The 15,944-nt window shown below is 43.7% G+C and overlaps 1 protein-coding gene across 8 annotated transcripts in view; it reads right to left on the minus strand.

The window, feature by feature from the left end:
* The window catches only part of RREB1 (ras responsive element binding protein 1), a 213,912-nt gene that overhangs the window by 25,663 nt on the left and 172,305 nt on the right, over positions 1–15,944 (minus strand). For all 8 annotated transcript variants that reach the window (XM_053601279.1, XM_053601278.1, XM_053601280.1 and 5 more), the window contains exons 7-8: positions 15,051–15,195; positions 14,349–14,485 (exon numbers count right to left, since the gene is read on the minus strand). In XM_053601279.1, the coding sequence (XP_053457254.1) occupies positions 14,349–14,485; positions 15,051–15,195 (282 nt within the window). The remainder of the gene's footprint in view (positions 1–14,348; positions 14,486–15,050; positions 15,196–15,944) is intronic.

The following is a 15,944-nucleotide window of genomic DNA, read 5'->3' on the forward strand; positions in this document are numbered from 1 at the left end:
CCACACAGATGCTTAGCAAACACCACTTTATAATACTGTCTTTGCTTTTTGAATTCTAGGTCTTCACTGAGAACTATGTTAAAAATGATACAATAATTATGACATTAACATAATCCCTTAGACTTGCAGTGAATACAGTGGCCACTAAAGCCACATGTAGCTGTTACAATTTCCTCAGTCACACTGGCCTGTTTTAAGAGCTCAAATGTATTGGGCAGTACTGATGTAGCACATTTCCACCACTGCAGAAAGTTCTGTTAGACAGTGCTGTGTGCCAAGCATCATTCCATATATTGACACATACAAATGTATTTGAACCTCACAAAACCTCTATGATAGGTTCTGTTATCCTTGTCTTACAGAGGAGTGAGGCAACTCGGTCACATTTACACCACATACAACTCAATGGAAACTTTTTTTTGCTTTGAAATTCTTCTCTGAAATTAAAGAGATAACAAAATCACCCAAGAAGCAGCTGAGCTCACTTCCATGAAGTGCTAAAAGAAAGAAGTGCCAGGTATGTGCAGCCTGTTGCCTTATCACGCTGTAGTGGGTGCGGCACCTCCCCTGGCTCCTCTGTGAACGTGGCAGCCTCTCCCCAGCAAGATGCCTGTTGTCAGTCAACTGCATTTAGAATACTGAGTTCCCATAACCACAATGCCTCTTTTGAGGGAATTCTGCTGAGCTCAGCAGTGTGGTCAAGTATCCAGGGAAAGAATTAATTCAGACAACCCAGAATACTTTTAGAGGTTGAAAGTCTTCATGTTATAGGCCCAGATACCCAAGTTTCCAGAGGTCTAAGTCATAGGCTATGAGACAGATTCAACAAGAAAGCAGAATAGACACAACTACTCTGTACAAGGTTGTTTTTCCAGCTGAAACATATTCAAGGTTCTGAGCTGCACACACAGAGGGGATAATAATCTTTGGTGGCCGCTGAGAGCCTCCATCCTGCCCCCTTGCACTGGAAATGGGGCTCCCTCTCTTCCACCACCCTAACCTCAAGCCTCCTAGGCTTCCACTCAACTGCACACTTCATATGCTTGCCTTGCCGCTGGTCAGCTAAAAGCTCTGAACTGGGCTAAAAGCTGACAGAAATGTCTGAATTGGGAAAATTTAATTCTGACTAGATATTTGACAATCTTAAGAAATTACTATGAATTTTTTTAGTTATGATAATAGTATTTTGGCTGTTTTAAAAATTTTTTTTCTTTTATATATATGTAATGAAATATTTATAAATGAAATATGGAGTACCTGGGATTTGTTCTGGAATTATCTGGGTTGGGAAAAAAAAAATCAAATGAACTTGGCTGTGAGCTGATAACTTCCGAAACTGAATGAGGGAGCATGGGGGCTCATACTGTTCTCTCTACATGAGTGTATGTTTGAAGTGCTCCCTACTATGTCTAAACGAAATAAATGTAATGCATAACAACTGGCTAACAGGAGTGGGCTGACTTTTTGCCTCTTTCCCCAAGTTTCAACAATGTCCAGACCACTACCTACAGCAGGCATAATTGGGGGAGGGGGGTGTCAAATTATAAGATGATAAGCTCCAACATGGAGGGCTCTTGTAACACATGTATTATAACTTAAAGGCGCCCTTTTCTTTAGCAAGATCAAGTTTCTTCTAGCATGCCCACCATAGGACTAGAGCCTCTGGAAGACTCTACAAATATGAAATTTATGCTCAGGACGGGCTGGGCACTCATGCCTATGGCACCATCTGGTTCAGTACTTTATGAACCAGACCTGTGGGGCCCCGAAGTCAGTCTGTGCCTTCCCTGAGAAGTGAAAAACAGGAGGAAGGAAGAAAGACTCAAGCCAAGAATAAAGGCAGCAAGACCTGTCACCCCCCAGGATCCTGCAGGTGTTTCCCCCCCATGATGTCTACGATATTTCAATCTTCTTGTAATAATCAGCACTTACCACATACACATATTTTGGGTAGTATATACATATATATTTTTTTTATTGTTGGGGATTCATTGAGGGTACAATAAGCCAGGTTACACTGATTGCAATTGTTAGGTAAAGTCCCTCTCGCAATCATGTCTTGTCCCCATAAAGTGTGACACACACCAAGGCCCCACCCTCCTCCCCTCTTTCTGCTTCCCCCCCCATAACCTTAATTGTCATTAATTGTCCTCATATCAAAATTGAGTACATAGGATTCATGCTTCTCCATTCTTGTGATGCTTTACTAAGAATAATGTCTTCCATGTCCATCCAGGTTAACACAAAGGATTTAAAGTCTCCATTTTTTTAAATGGCTGAATAGTATTGGGTAGTATATTTTAAACTGATTTTTATTAGTGCCGGGCACTGTCCTGGATGTTGTGACACTGCAATACACACCTACATTCATTTCATCCAAACAATCGACTAAGATAAAAAATGTTCATAAGAACGAAAGCGTTTGTGGTCATTCAATCATACCTGAAAGTGGGACATATATCCTTAGCACACCTCTCCTGATTTCCACCTGCAGAGAAGGGCTTGCTAATCAAAGCAAGGTAAAAGGAGCGCTTTTGAAGTAAGTCATGAATTAAGTCATACATACCTTAAATATTATACTAAAGTAAGTCATACATGCCTTAAATATTGTATTAAACCAAACACACATACACAATGATATGTCTAAAACATACTATTATGCATAGAATGTAAATGAATAATATCATAATGATCTTCATTATTGTGGATTCTCTATTTACAAATTTGCCTACTTGGTAAAATTTATTTGTAAATCCAAAATCAAAACTTGTGGTGCTTTTGGGTCCTCCACTGACACGTGCATTGTAATGAAAACTTTGAGTTGCCTGACACACCTGTTTCTACCTGAAGTTGGAAGAGACTATCCTTTACCTTCGTTTCAGCTCTCCTACTGTAAATAAATGTCCTTTTGCTGTCTATTTTGTGCCATGATCTTTGCAGTTTTGTGCTTTTTTGATGGTGATTTCAATGTTTAAAATGACCCCAGGCATAGTGCTCAAGTGCTGTCTAGTGTCCCTAAGGAAAAGAAAGCTGTGTGGTGTGCCTTGTGAAGGAAGCATGTGCATTAGGTAACTCCATTCAGGCACAAGTGATGGTGCTGTTGGCCTCTCAGTTCAACATTAATGAATCAACCCTATGTATTAAATAAGGTACCTTTAAACAGGAACACTTATAAAAAAGGGTTACCTATTCATCAATTGACAAAAATGTGACTAGAGGCACTCAGGAACTTAACCCTAGGAGCAGTCTACTGCTCTCTTTGCAGTCACTTTATAGAATCTAACTAACACAAGTAAAAAGAACCAACTGTATAGGTTCACCGAACTTTCTACGGTGGGCCAAGATCTCATGCTTGAGTCTTGTTCCACTAACTAAAGTTCCATGTCATTATTATTGCATGAATTATACTCGTAATACAATATCTTTGATTCTCAGTCTTTAAAGTGGAGCAAGAACGTAGATTTTTGCAAACTAAACTAAAGCAGAATCATAGACTTTTAGGATTATTTCTCTCAACTGTGCACATGTAGCTTGGCTACCTTCAATGTGATAGCAATAAAAAAAAAAATTCCAATCTGCACCGCAAACTAGGCTTTCCACTTTCCAACTTAACCTTCCACAGATACTATTCTTTTTTTTCTTTAACAATATTTCACTGGCTCATATAAAATTTAATTAAATTATAGTAAATGATTACAAGTATTGCTAACACAAACAGGTTGGGACGAAATAATGCTGACTCTTGGTAGCATGCAAGTAAACTGGAAAAGGTAAGCAGGTAAGCCCGAGAAATAAGCTGCAAACTTTATGAGCTGCGCACCACATCTTACCAGTAAAATAATTTTTGAGCATATGGCCTATATCTATTTGCTCCTTAACTGAGAAATGTGTATACATCAAGTATATATGCATATGTATTTATACACACATTTACATGTATATAGAGGGTGCCTACATTTTAAGAAAGAAATACATAACCGTATTAAAGTTGTAATACTCAATATGTAATAACAGAAGAATACAAGTCATGTTGAGCACCTCTTGTAATTGCAGAAGTCAAACATGATTTGAATATTACAAATTTAATATTGAATATTTAGCAGGACATCAACAAGTAGGTTTTATAAAGAATTGGAGAATGCCTGTTATTATAGCAATTAGATTTACGCACTATGCTTCCATGGCAGTGATGAATTTTTAATAACATTGTGTTTTCGTCCCTTATCACTGTGTCTATCTCTTCCTCTATTCTTTCACTCACCCTCTAATCCCTCCTGTTTCTGGACAAAGTTTCATACGTAGCGGTATGTAGTTTTATACATAGCATATGCCCAGTCAGCACATGGCAGAACTACCCAGTATCGGCCACAGCTCTCTGTCCCTGTGGGAGGCAGCTGGAGCACAGTGACGGGCAGGGGGATGTGCTCGGGGACCACAGCCACCAGGGTGTGACCTTGGACAACTTACTTCCATCTGCATTTTAGTTGCTGGCTACGTGAAATTTTCCAAACCTGCCTGAGATAAGAACCCCTCCTGACCCTGTTAAAAAGGCAGATTCCTGGATCCCACTCCAGACCTGCTGAAATTGGACTAGCTAGAGGATGTGTAAGGATCTGCATATAAACAAGCACATCGCTTGACTCTTATAGTTAGACAAGTTCAGAAAACAAACTAGAATGAGAATTAAGTACAAAAATATAGACTCTAGAAACATCTTAAGCTAGAACCCTATCAGAGTTCCCAGAGAATAGAAACTGCAGATACTGTGCTCATCTGTATAATCTCTTTCCCCTCCGTTTCAAGCCTGTTTCCCTTCTCATCTGTAACAGGGGGGTCTCTTCTGTCAAGGTGAATAACAGATAAAATGCTTTAAAGACTGCAAGGTACTTTTCAAATTTAATCATTATTTTATCCTGCTAGGACAAAAAAGAAACGAGGAAAAGCCCATTTCCTACAACATTTTATCAACCACAAAAACGTAAGAAAATTGAGTTTTAATTTCAAATGGATGTGTTCTGTCTTCTTACTCTCAAGAACTTCACTCTTGCAAGAGTGAGACCCCGTCTCTAAAAATAGCCGGGCGCCTGTAGTCCCGGCTACTTGGGAGGCAAGAGGATCACTGAGGCCGAGAGTTTGAGGTTGCTGTGAACTCTAATGCCACAGTCATCCCAGGGTGACGTAGTGAGACTCTGTCTCACTCTTTTGTTTAATCTCGAGATACACAGGGAGAAATGACTGTGCTTTCTGGCCAGCCCTCTGTACTGTCCCACCTGCTTTTGCACCCGCCTTCCAGAGAAAAGGGCATACTGTCTCAGCCTGGACATGTGAGAGCTTCACACCTCTTTTCATGGGATTTCAACCGAGGCATTCCAATTTCTAAAAAGATATGGAACATCATTTCACAACTAAGTGGCTCCAAAGTTGCAAAGAAAAAAAAAAATCCTTCTCTGAAACCAGAAGCACCTTGTGAGCTTAGTTAAAAGAAAGGAAGACACAAGCACCTTGTGAGCTTAGTTGAAAGAAAGAAAGGAAGACGCACAGAAAAACACTTTCCTCCCTCCCTACCTCACATTCGGCACCTGTTGATAGACCTTAAATAAAACCAGTGTAGAAAACCATCGCCCAGAAACATTTGGATCATTCTTTATCACGGGGAGACGCTGGGTTCAACCAGCCCTTCCAAGGCCAGGGGAGAACGCTTTGCAACTTTGTTTCTAAGCATCTCTCCAAGGACCAGGAGCGCATTATAAACTTGTGGACCAAGCCGCTGGGAGCAGAGCAAGCGGGAGGCACTGGGGTGTTTGCAAACCCCACTTGGATTTGTCCATGTTCAATAAGACCCCTACATTCGCCAGTGGTCCCCATAACTGTCTCTTCACCTCTGGTTTGTGGGATAGTTCAATCCTGCCAGGAACTCATCAAGAACATGATTGCAAAATATTTAAATGGGGTAGAACTGCGCTCAGCGTCACAGGAGAGGGGAGAGCTGTAGGACAAATTTCATTTTGCAAGAGATCTTGACAAGGTGCCAGAGGGAAATTTTACAAATCTGACTGGCTGCCTTTTGATTTTCTGGCAAGAGAAACTGAGGGTAACTTTTCCAAATGGAAACTAACTTCATTGTCAGTAAAGTAAAGGTATTTAGGGGAGAGGATATCAGTAGGGCATAAAGAAGCCCCCTGACCTTCTTAAAAACAAAACTTTTTCTTTTAAAATCACATACAGAAATAGGTCACTCTGTGTATGGGGGGGATTCATCATGGAAAAACCTCCAAAGGACAGTTTGTAGTGAGATTATATATGGAACACAAGATGAACATTCAGCCCAACCTGAGCTAATAGAAGCTGCTCAGAATATATGAACTCCAAACCACTACTCACAGAAACAAGCATTTGCATCAAAAGATGGTACACTAGAACTGATTTCACCCAGGTAACACCTAAATTCTAGTGCATTATAGCCAATGCTTCTCTAAGAGGATAGAAGTTTAATTTAGAATGCTGGAGTAGCTCTGACTACTCCCCACCCCTATAAATGACATCCCACTCCTGAGCTGAGAAGGGTCCTGCCTCCTGCAGGGCTGCTCCCCCAAGCAGATCTTTATAAGGAGCAGGGGCTCCAGCAGCTTTGGGGGGTGGGTGGCAGGGGAGGGTCGTGGCGCTGGGTGTGCTGCAGAGCCCAGCTCCTTCACAGCAGAGGGGAAGCAGCTGCCTGCAGCTTATCTCCCCTGTCCCTGCCTCCCTTAGCACCACTTGTAGTGTCACTGAGGGTCCTGGGTAGGTGTGAAGCACAGAGAGGAGTGACTGGGGTCCCAGGGGAGAGAAACACCTCCCAGCAGCATGAGGTGAGCCAAGTTTCCACGTGGCCACAGGAATGTCAAGGCACAGATGGCAGCAAGAGGTCTGCCAGCACTGGGGGCTGGGAGACCACGATCAGATAGTCTTCAACACGTGCTAAGAGAAGTGCCTTTGGTCAGTTGTCACTGGTTCAGGCAGGCGCCATCACAGCAAGAATTAGTTCCAAACGCTTATATCCAAAGTTCTTCTTCTTTTCTCCTTCAAAAATCAAACAAACAAGCTAAACCCCACAGCACACTGGCTCTAACTTTTGCCAGGCTGGAAGGCGCACCATGCTACTGTGGTCAGAGACAGCTGACTCCCACAAGAGCTGAACTCCACTCTGGCCTGCAGTCACAGGGACTCAACCTCGCCAGCCACTACATGACCACATGCCTCATGTCCCCAAAGAGAGAGGGGACAGCAAGATGAGGGAGGCTAAAAGCCCAGCTCCCATAGGTCAAGGAAACACCCTCATTGTTTAGTCCTTTCAGCTCTCAAAGAACTTTAATGCAACAAATTACATTCTTATTTATGCTCAGATTCATTCTCAGTCTTAAAAAAACAAAAGTAAATGTACAATTTTTAAAAGTCATTGAATTGAGAACCACCTATGCCATAGCATGCCTAATTTGGCAGGGCATTGAGATATCTGTAGACAGCAAATGTCCTTGAAAGAAGAGGAGACATTCTTCTTTCTTTTTCTTTCCTTTGTTCATGTTTTTAAAAGAAAACTATGGCTCAGCTCCCGTAGCACAGTGGTTACAGTGCCAGCCACATACGCCAAGGCTGGTGGGTTTGAAACCAGCCCGGGCCAGCTAAAAAACAATAATGACAACTGCAACAAAAAATTAGCTGAGCACCGTGGTGGGCATCTGTAGTCCCAGTGACTTGGGAGGCTGGGGCAAGAGAATCGCTTAAGCCTAAGAGTTTGAGGTTGCTGTGAGCTGTAACACCACAGCACTCTACCAAGGGGGACATAGTGAGACTCTGTCTCAAAAATATGTAAGTAAAATAAAATAAAAATATAAAGAAAACCACATAATTCTGGGCAGGGGTAGAAATGTGGGAGGATAAATATGCTATTCCGGTTATGGACATTCTCTATATGGAGTAATAAAGCCAGCATTAGACAGCTCATAGTAGGGCTAAGTTATTCATCAGGAATAACTAAGACTGTTAACAGAATTAGTCTTAATTAGCATTAGAGTGTGAATCTGGAAATCTAACTGGAACAGTTGATCAAATAACCTTTGGGAAGTACCTAACATGGGGAGGAAACATGTATACACAGTACAGATTAAAAGTCAAGCCCAAAGGCAAGTTTATCAGTGATGTGATTTATAGAAATAGAAAACAATGACATGAAAAGCCTTTTTTTCCTTCTTAACCTTGTGGCTAAACAACTTTATGATTTGGTCCCTCAGTGCTTGCTACACTAGTATTTTCATCTGGTGACCTTAACTCTCCAGAACAAGATGAAAATCCCAAAGTCAAAAATAAAACTTACTAGAACAGCCCAAAGAGATACTAAAGCACTCAGGTATTTCCTTGGGGCTGCCTCACTGATAGATAATTCCATTAATTCAACCACTGGCAGCTAAAGGACAGATACATGAATGCTCCCTACTCAGCAAAAAAAGGTTAATTTTGTTTTTCTTATGATGCTAAACATATTTTTTTAAAAATTGCATTGGCAAATTTCAAACATTGGGAAACTCATTTCTTTAGAATCCCAGGTTTCCCCTAAAATATTCAGGAAAATGGTGTGGTTATTTCAAGGTATCAAGTTCCTCCAACTTTCTGAATATAGTAGAACCTCTCTAAGTTGAGCGGCCAAGGGACTGTAACAAACTGGTCAACATATGGAGGCAGTCGACCTGAGGAACTAGGCCTACTGTACTGACAGGTACACATGGTCTATGTCTGACCTATGAAAATGAGGTCAGTTTAAGGAGGTGGTCACTGTAGGGAGGTGGTCAACTATGAGGGTTCTACTCTATCTACTTTTCAACACAGTTGGATTACAAAGCTTGGGAGGTAGGACTCAAATAAAATTTAACTAGTGACTTGGTTTCCTTTCCTAATCTTTACTGAAGCAAAACTAGATAAAAGTGGCTTTTAATAAAAATCACGAGTGAAGGATAAATTGCTTTCATGTCCTCTGTCAAGAAAATTATATTCAGGACAAGCCCCGGGAATTTAACTCCATTAAAAGGGTTTAACCCAAAAGAATAACAACAAGCAGGAAAAAAAAAAAAAGTTAAAACAGAAAAAGTGGGATGACACAACTAACCATGATAGTAAGTGCTGGAAGGTTTAAAATATTAAAAAAGACACACATCCTAAATAATAGTATCAGAAGAAAACAATTCATTTGGTGGTGGTTACAGTCTGAGCTTTGTGGGTCACTCCTCCATCCTCTTCTAATCTCTACTTGCTGGATGTCAGAGAGATGCCTGGTGGCGGCGGGCTGGGATGGAGCCGGCTGGGTTACCCTCACTCTCTAAGCTGCATATTCAGAGGACAGCTATTGGCCGATGTCCCCGCTCCTTACATGACCTGGGCTGCAACCTCGTGCCTGGACACCAGCTCAGCAGGGAGAACTTCCTAACCCTGCCACTCCCCGTAACCCCCATTAGCAGAACCTGCGAAATACCTGCCCAGAAGCTGCAACTCAACTTGGCCACCTCCTTGAGATACTGAATTCCTTCCTCATTATAGTGTTTTAATGGAGAGACTTGCATTCCTTCTTAAAAGGGATTTCATGCTTCGGTTTTCCTGCTGTGTCTCCAGAGGCCGGAGGAGTAAGTGCAAACAACCTCTCCTCAGGAGCCCCACCCAGCTCAGACATTCCTCTCCCCTCAGCCCACCCTCCCCTGCCCATCCCAGGGCAGAGAACTGACATCCAACAGCTGCACTAATCTCTCCCAGTTGCTGTGAGCAACAGTGACAGGGCCCTGGCCAGGCAGTCGTCTCTCCCAGCACCCCAGGAATCTGCACACTGTGGCCCAGTGCCCTGCTCCAGCTATTGAACCATGCCAGCACAGCATTGCAGCACAGGGCATCTGAGGGCCTTTACAAGGGCTAGGCTGGTCCCCACGCTGGGTCTTGGGTGAGGACAGGGCAGTCTCGACCAAGGCACCTTTAACCTACCAGGGGTGGAAGATGGAGGGTGTGGGATGTCCTTCCCTCCCACTGGGCCTCCGGTCTGTTGCCCCACAGCAATGTTTTAAATGTTTCCACCTGGCCAGCCTCAGATCCCCAAGACTCTTAAATAAAAGCTGACGACACATATTAATATTTTTCCCTGTTCTTAGGATGACATTCAACAAAGGTGGGACCAATGCCACATGGATGAGTCTTAGGGTCTCTCTGCAGGTGGTGGGTGTGCAGTGAAGGGAGGTGAACATTCCTTGGGAGTAGTGAAGAACGCAGAAGAAAGAAGCTTCCAGCATCTCCCTCTGCTAAGGCCACACTGCTAAGACACATTGGCAGAGGGGTGGCCCTCCCCACTCAAAAGAGCCAGCAGTGCTTGCCAGAGTTCCCTCTGGCTTCCCACGTGCTAATTCCTGACACAGATTGGAGGGCATGGCCTTGAACTTTAAAATCACTTCAGAAATGACCACGATCAATAATGTGACCAGACGGAGTAGGGCTCTGACCAGGAGAAGCTCCGGGAAGCACCATATCCTCTGTTACAAAATCCGAAAGAGAAGCTTTGCACCAACCAGACGCCTCTGCCTGAACAATGAGCAAGCAGGTCCTTTTGAGCCTCAATCGACCCTGCACTTTGTTTCATAACTAAAAACTCATTCACTAGTCCTCTGAATTAACCTATAGCCCTTGTTTCAAACACCACTGCTGTCCTCAAGCCTGGACAAGTGCCCGGGACACAAGAAGGACACCATCACTTGTTGGATATATTTTAACTGAAGTATGTTGACATTACTTATTACCCAATCTCCTTTAATCAGGGAGCCATCTAAGATTATATAACAACTATGGCCAAGTTTCACAGTGGCTGCGCTGACACTCGACCATCCAGCCACTACCCGACCCAGCCCAGAGACAAAGCATCCATGCCATCCCCATCATAGGTATCTTGTCTGAAACTGGCTCCGCGGCTGCTAAGCACCTGAACGGGTGGCTGGTTTGTGTAGAGCTGGGCTGGAATTGCACTATACGCACTGAATTTCAGAGTCAATATATGAAAGTGAGAAGGTAAACCATACCACTAGCAATTTTTAAACTGGTTATATGCTGACATTATATTTTGACTATATTGGTGCGATCAATAAAGCATTATTCATTTTTCTTTTTACTTTTTAAAACATAGCTACTAGAGAATTTCCAATGATACTCCATGGCTTAGATTCTATTTCTATTGGCTGGAGCTGAGCTAGATGCTCCTCCCAGTTGACTTCACTCACAACAGGTATAGTACGGCCATCACATTTCTGTTCTGACAGCCAGCAAGACGCTCAGTGCCCTGCAATCCTCTGTGCACCCCCTACCCTCTGAACACTCAGCCCCTTGCCTCTGATTCCAAACACCATCTCCTTTCTCTGCCTTCTCCCCTCTCTCAGCTGTATGGAGAGGATGATTTACTATTGGTGGTGTCAGGGCGCAACTAACACCTGACCCTAAGAGCTAGCATCTCTACAAACAGCTCTGTGTCTTCCTTTTGTTCTGTGCCAACGCTTTGTTCATTGGAAACACAGTGGAGCGGGGGAAAACAGACTCACCACTTACAGGGGTTTGGATTTCCAATGCTTTTTATTAAGGAACAGTGGGCACCTTGCCAGCTTTGGTAAGTGAAAGGGGACAAGGGCAGGAGAGAGAGGGAAGGCAACAGCTGTTTTGAGTTACAAACTTTCTAAGCTGGTAGCATCCCTCTGTGGTTCTGCTGCCTTTGGGGTTTGAAATGGAGCTGGTGTCTATTTTAGTTCGAGGTTAACAAGCACTCTCTCCTACCAGCTACTGTCCCAGTTCGCCTGGGTAGGCCCCACGGCTGGGGCGGCCCTCTGCTGCCTCTAGATAGCAGGCTATTATAGGAATCTTGAGAGCAGAGAGGAGAAAAGGGGAATTAACTATGTTCCGTAAACAGCTCCTTTTGGTTTCCAGATACTAGCCTCACCCCACCTCGTACTACACGTATAGACAGAGCCACTAGGCAGGGGATGGACTGTTCACCTCCTCAAAGGATGCCGGGGGCCTCTTCCCCTTGCCAGCTGCTTCGGGGCCAGTGAGATAGGAGGCCGCCTGCAATGGCTGAGTCTCCATTAGGTTACAAAACTTCCTCAGCCAACCCTCAGCAAACACAAGGCGTCATTACTGAAAAGATGAGGAAAACCTCCACTGCTGGCTGGACAGCCCATCTACACCACCGAATGATGCCTGTCCTAACTGTGAACTGAAGGGTCAGCATCCAGTGTAATTCCCACCCCCATCTGCTCTGATGGATGGAAGAAGGCTGGCCCCTCCCTGGAGCAGGTCCTGTCCAGAAGGCCAGTCTGAGAGAACTAGCTGGCTGTGGGGCAGGCACATGTAGCAGCAGTTGGGGGCCTTGCTTTTATTTGCTCAGGCCCTGGGTCTACAGAACTCTTCAGTACTCACTGCCCACCACAAGTCTACTCCCTGGGGATGCTGTGGACATAAATGAAACCATAAAGTCAAGTTCCTGACTCTCACGGAACCAGACGGCCTACCAAGCATTTGGAAGAGCCAAATGCTTGCTTTTGGTAGACAGAAGAAAACAATTGCTAAGAGACAGGTTTTAGAAACACAAGATGCGCAGGACGAGGAATCTGAGATGCAGATGTAGCTGGCTGAGGTCACGTGTGAGGAGAGCGAGGACGGGGGTGGGGGCCTGGTGAACAGCCCACGCCAACACGCCTGGCAGCATCCCGACCGTGGGCACTTCCATAAAGACATTTTATAGAACTTCATAAATCCTTTTTCTCCCACCAACAGAAAAATTGTCAAGCTCACGTGATTAAGAATAATGATATTTCTCAGTGAGTAGGGCGCCGGCCCCATATGCCGAGGGTGGCGGGTTCAAACCCAGCCCCGGCCAAACTGCAACAAAAAAATAGCCGGGTGTTGTGGTGGGCACCTGTAGTCCCAGCTACTCGGGAGGCTGAGGCAAGAGAATTGCTTAAGACCAGGAGCTGGAGGTTGCTGTGAGCTGTGTGAGGCCACGGCACTCTACCAAGGGCCATAAAGTGAGACTCTGTCTCTACAAAAAAAAAAAAAGAATAATGATATTTGACCTGGCTTCAAATTACAATTTGGCTGTTCCCCATAACAGAGAAGTCTTTAGCTTGCTCAGACCCTTTCACTCCTAAATCACAGCTAAATACATGTCTTCAAGAAGGATTATCTGGTTGGTGTGTCAGGGATTCACCTACACGGGTATCCCAATTCCTACGTTTCTAAGCTATCTTCTAAGGCCCAAAGCTGCAACCACACAAAGGCCCACCTCTGTTGTTGAATGGACCTTCAGCTGTGTGTGATGCCCAGTATGGGCTACTTTCTCTCAAACACAGCAGAGGCTCCCATGTGGCTGTTTGTTTTTTCCAATGTAGTCCAACATTTTTAAAGTAGCAATTCTGTAGGAAAAACTTCCAAATCTGCGTGCTCATCAAGAATACAGGACTGCTTTGCCTGATGAGTTATCAGAGAAGGTAGAGAAAGACAGGTTCCCCCTGAATTCTGCTGGAAAGTCCTATTGCCACCCATATTTTCTGCCTGATAAGGCTGGGGATCAGAAATGCTGGAACTGGGGAAATCCTACAATGGGAGCAGAGCAGCAGAACAATCATCTAGCACTAATTTATTGAAATATAACAGGCTCCACTTTCGGTCGAGTGTCTTACACTGAGTAGAACTTTCTCTTGCCCCCAAATATTTTCTTGAGTTTCTGTGCTACTTGTTCAGTTCAGTCCCAACTTCTAAAAAGCAAGATCAAAGTTCCTAGTGTGTCCAGCACTGTGCTGGGGCATGCAACACATGGGCTATCCCCATCTAGACCACATTCTCATGTACAGCTAACAATCATTTGGGATACCCTGTTTCCCCGAAAATAAGACCTACTTACAGGAAAGATAAGACGTCCCCTGAAAATAAGACCTAGCGCATCTTTGGGAGCACACCTTAAAATAAGACACTGTCTTATTTCCGGAGAAACAGGGTATAACATCCTTTGCAAAGAAAATATGTCTGTTGTCCAAAAGCATGTGTGATAAGAGCCTGGGGGCAGAATGGCGAATGCTCAAGGGGCCTCATGAGAAGCATAAGAGGCACAGTGAACACACTGCCAGCTGTGGCCATCCTCTGATAACTATCAACACACTCTCTTCCTCATGCTGACACCTTTCTCAACTACCTTAATGATGTCATCATACACAAGTTCGATCAGGAACTCAGGGTGGAGTAACAGGAAATAAGAACATGTAAAATGCCAGAAAGAAAGGAATGAAAAAGACCCAGAGCTTACTTTCTCTTACCTTAGTGGGTTATCCGAATGGGTCTCTATATGGGTCTCCAGTCCATACTTGCAAACAAACTCCTTGAAACATATTGGGCAGGAAAAGACTTCATCAGCCTTCTTTTCCAAGTCACCTGACTGCCCGTCTTCTACCATCTTAGGGAAAAAGAAAAAAATGAAGTCACAGAGGAGGTCTCCCACATGGCTTGGTTTCAAAAGAGAAGCAACCTAAATCCAAAGATCTCCACTTAAAGGAAAGGATTGCAATCCCCACCCCGGGGTATTGAGGATATGACTGACCATTCATTTATTCATGGAACAAATACGCACTTAATACTGCCATCAACTCATCCATCTATCCATCCCAATATCCCTCCCCCACTAGACAGGTTCTCACAGAGCACCCAGTATCTGCTAAGCACTAGGATAAGAATTCCTAGTGCTCATGAAGCTTCCATTTTTACCTAGGAAAAAATATAAAAAGCATGGGACAATTCTAAAAGCTCTTCATTTCACCTCTGGGCTCAGTGGGGGAGCTGCAAAGAGGAAACACACACGGGTACTCTTCTCTAGAACAAGTCACAAAAATAGTGTGGGAAAACACAGGTTAAAAGCTTAGGATGGATCTCTGCCAAGTCCCCATGCTGGGAAAATAAAGATTAGAGGCATCTCTGACAAAAGTCCCGTGAGGAGGCATGTCTGTGCTGTGAGCCAAGAGGACCTTTTTAGCTGGTGCTGAGTCTTCTCTCTCTGCCTCGGCATCGTGACTCAGTTTCCTCTTGGAGGACAGCCGCCTGCGCTTCAGAGGAGACGGTGGAGCCACAGCTGTGGCACTGTTAGGGTCCTTCTCGTGTATCTTCATGTGTCTGAAAAGAACACACACACACAGATCTCATAAAAAATCATCTCACTTCTTAGGTGGTGCCTGTGTCTCAAAGGAATAGAGTGCTGGCCCCATATGCTGGAGGTGGCGGGTTCAAACCCAGCCCCGGCCCAAAACTGCAAAAAATAAAAATAAAAATAAATCACCTCACTTCTTTCTTTTAGATTATTTATATTTAAGGTACTGGTACTTAAATTTTCTTTCGTTAAGAGATAGAGGGTTTAAGCTATACAGTAAATTCTTTTTAAAACTTTATAATTTCCTTAAACCTCTTGTAAAGCTCTTGCAAGAGCTATCCAAGTGTTGCTCAATGTCTTGCTATTTGTTGGAAGACGTTCATAAACTTAACTGGCATTAGTGACATGAAAACAAACACTCTGGTAACTTGTTCTACTTTTTTCAGACAAAAAGTACTATTTTGAGACACATAATTCTATAGAATAATGAATTCCTAGATATCTAAACTGTTCCACTAGCTCATAAACCAAGTAACAACTCTGTATTTGTCCCCAGAATTCACCTCCCACCAACTACTTGCTGCACATGTCCCTTTCTTCTGCCTTTGGAAGCATTTTGGGGTCAAATCTGCACCATAGGCAGATGTCAGGGCAGATGTCCTGAGTGCTTAAGACCCAGAAAGCCTTTCCATGCTGTTCATAGTAATATATAGATTTATGGATATTGAGAGTAGCTCGGACAGTGGGATGAGAGAGTCACATGTTGCAACACTGA

Source organism: Nycticebus coucang, chromosome 9 (assembly GCF_027406575.1).
Source record: "Nycticebus coucang isolate mNycCou1 chromosome 9, mNycCou1.pri, whole genome shotgun sequence".
NCBI lineage: Eukaryota > Metazoa > Chordata > Mammalia > Primates > Lorisidae > Nycticebus > Nycticebus coucang.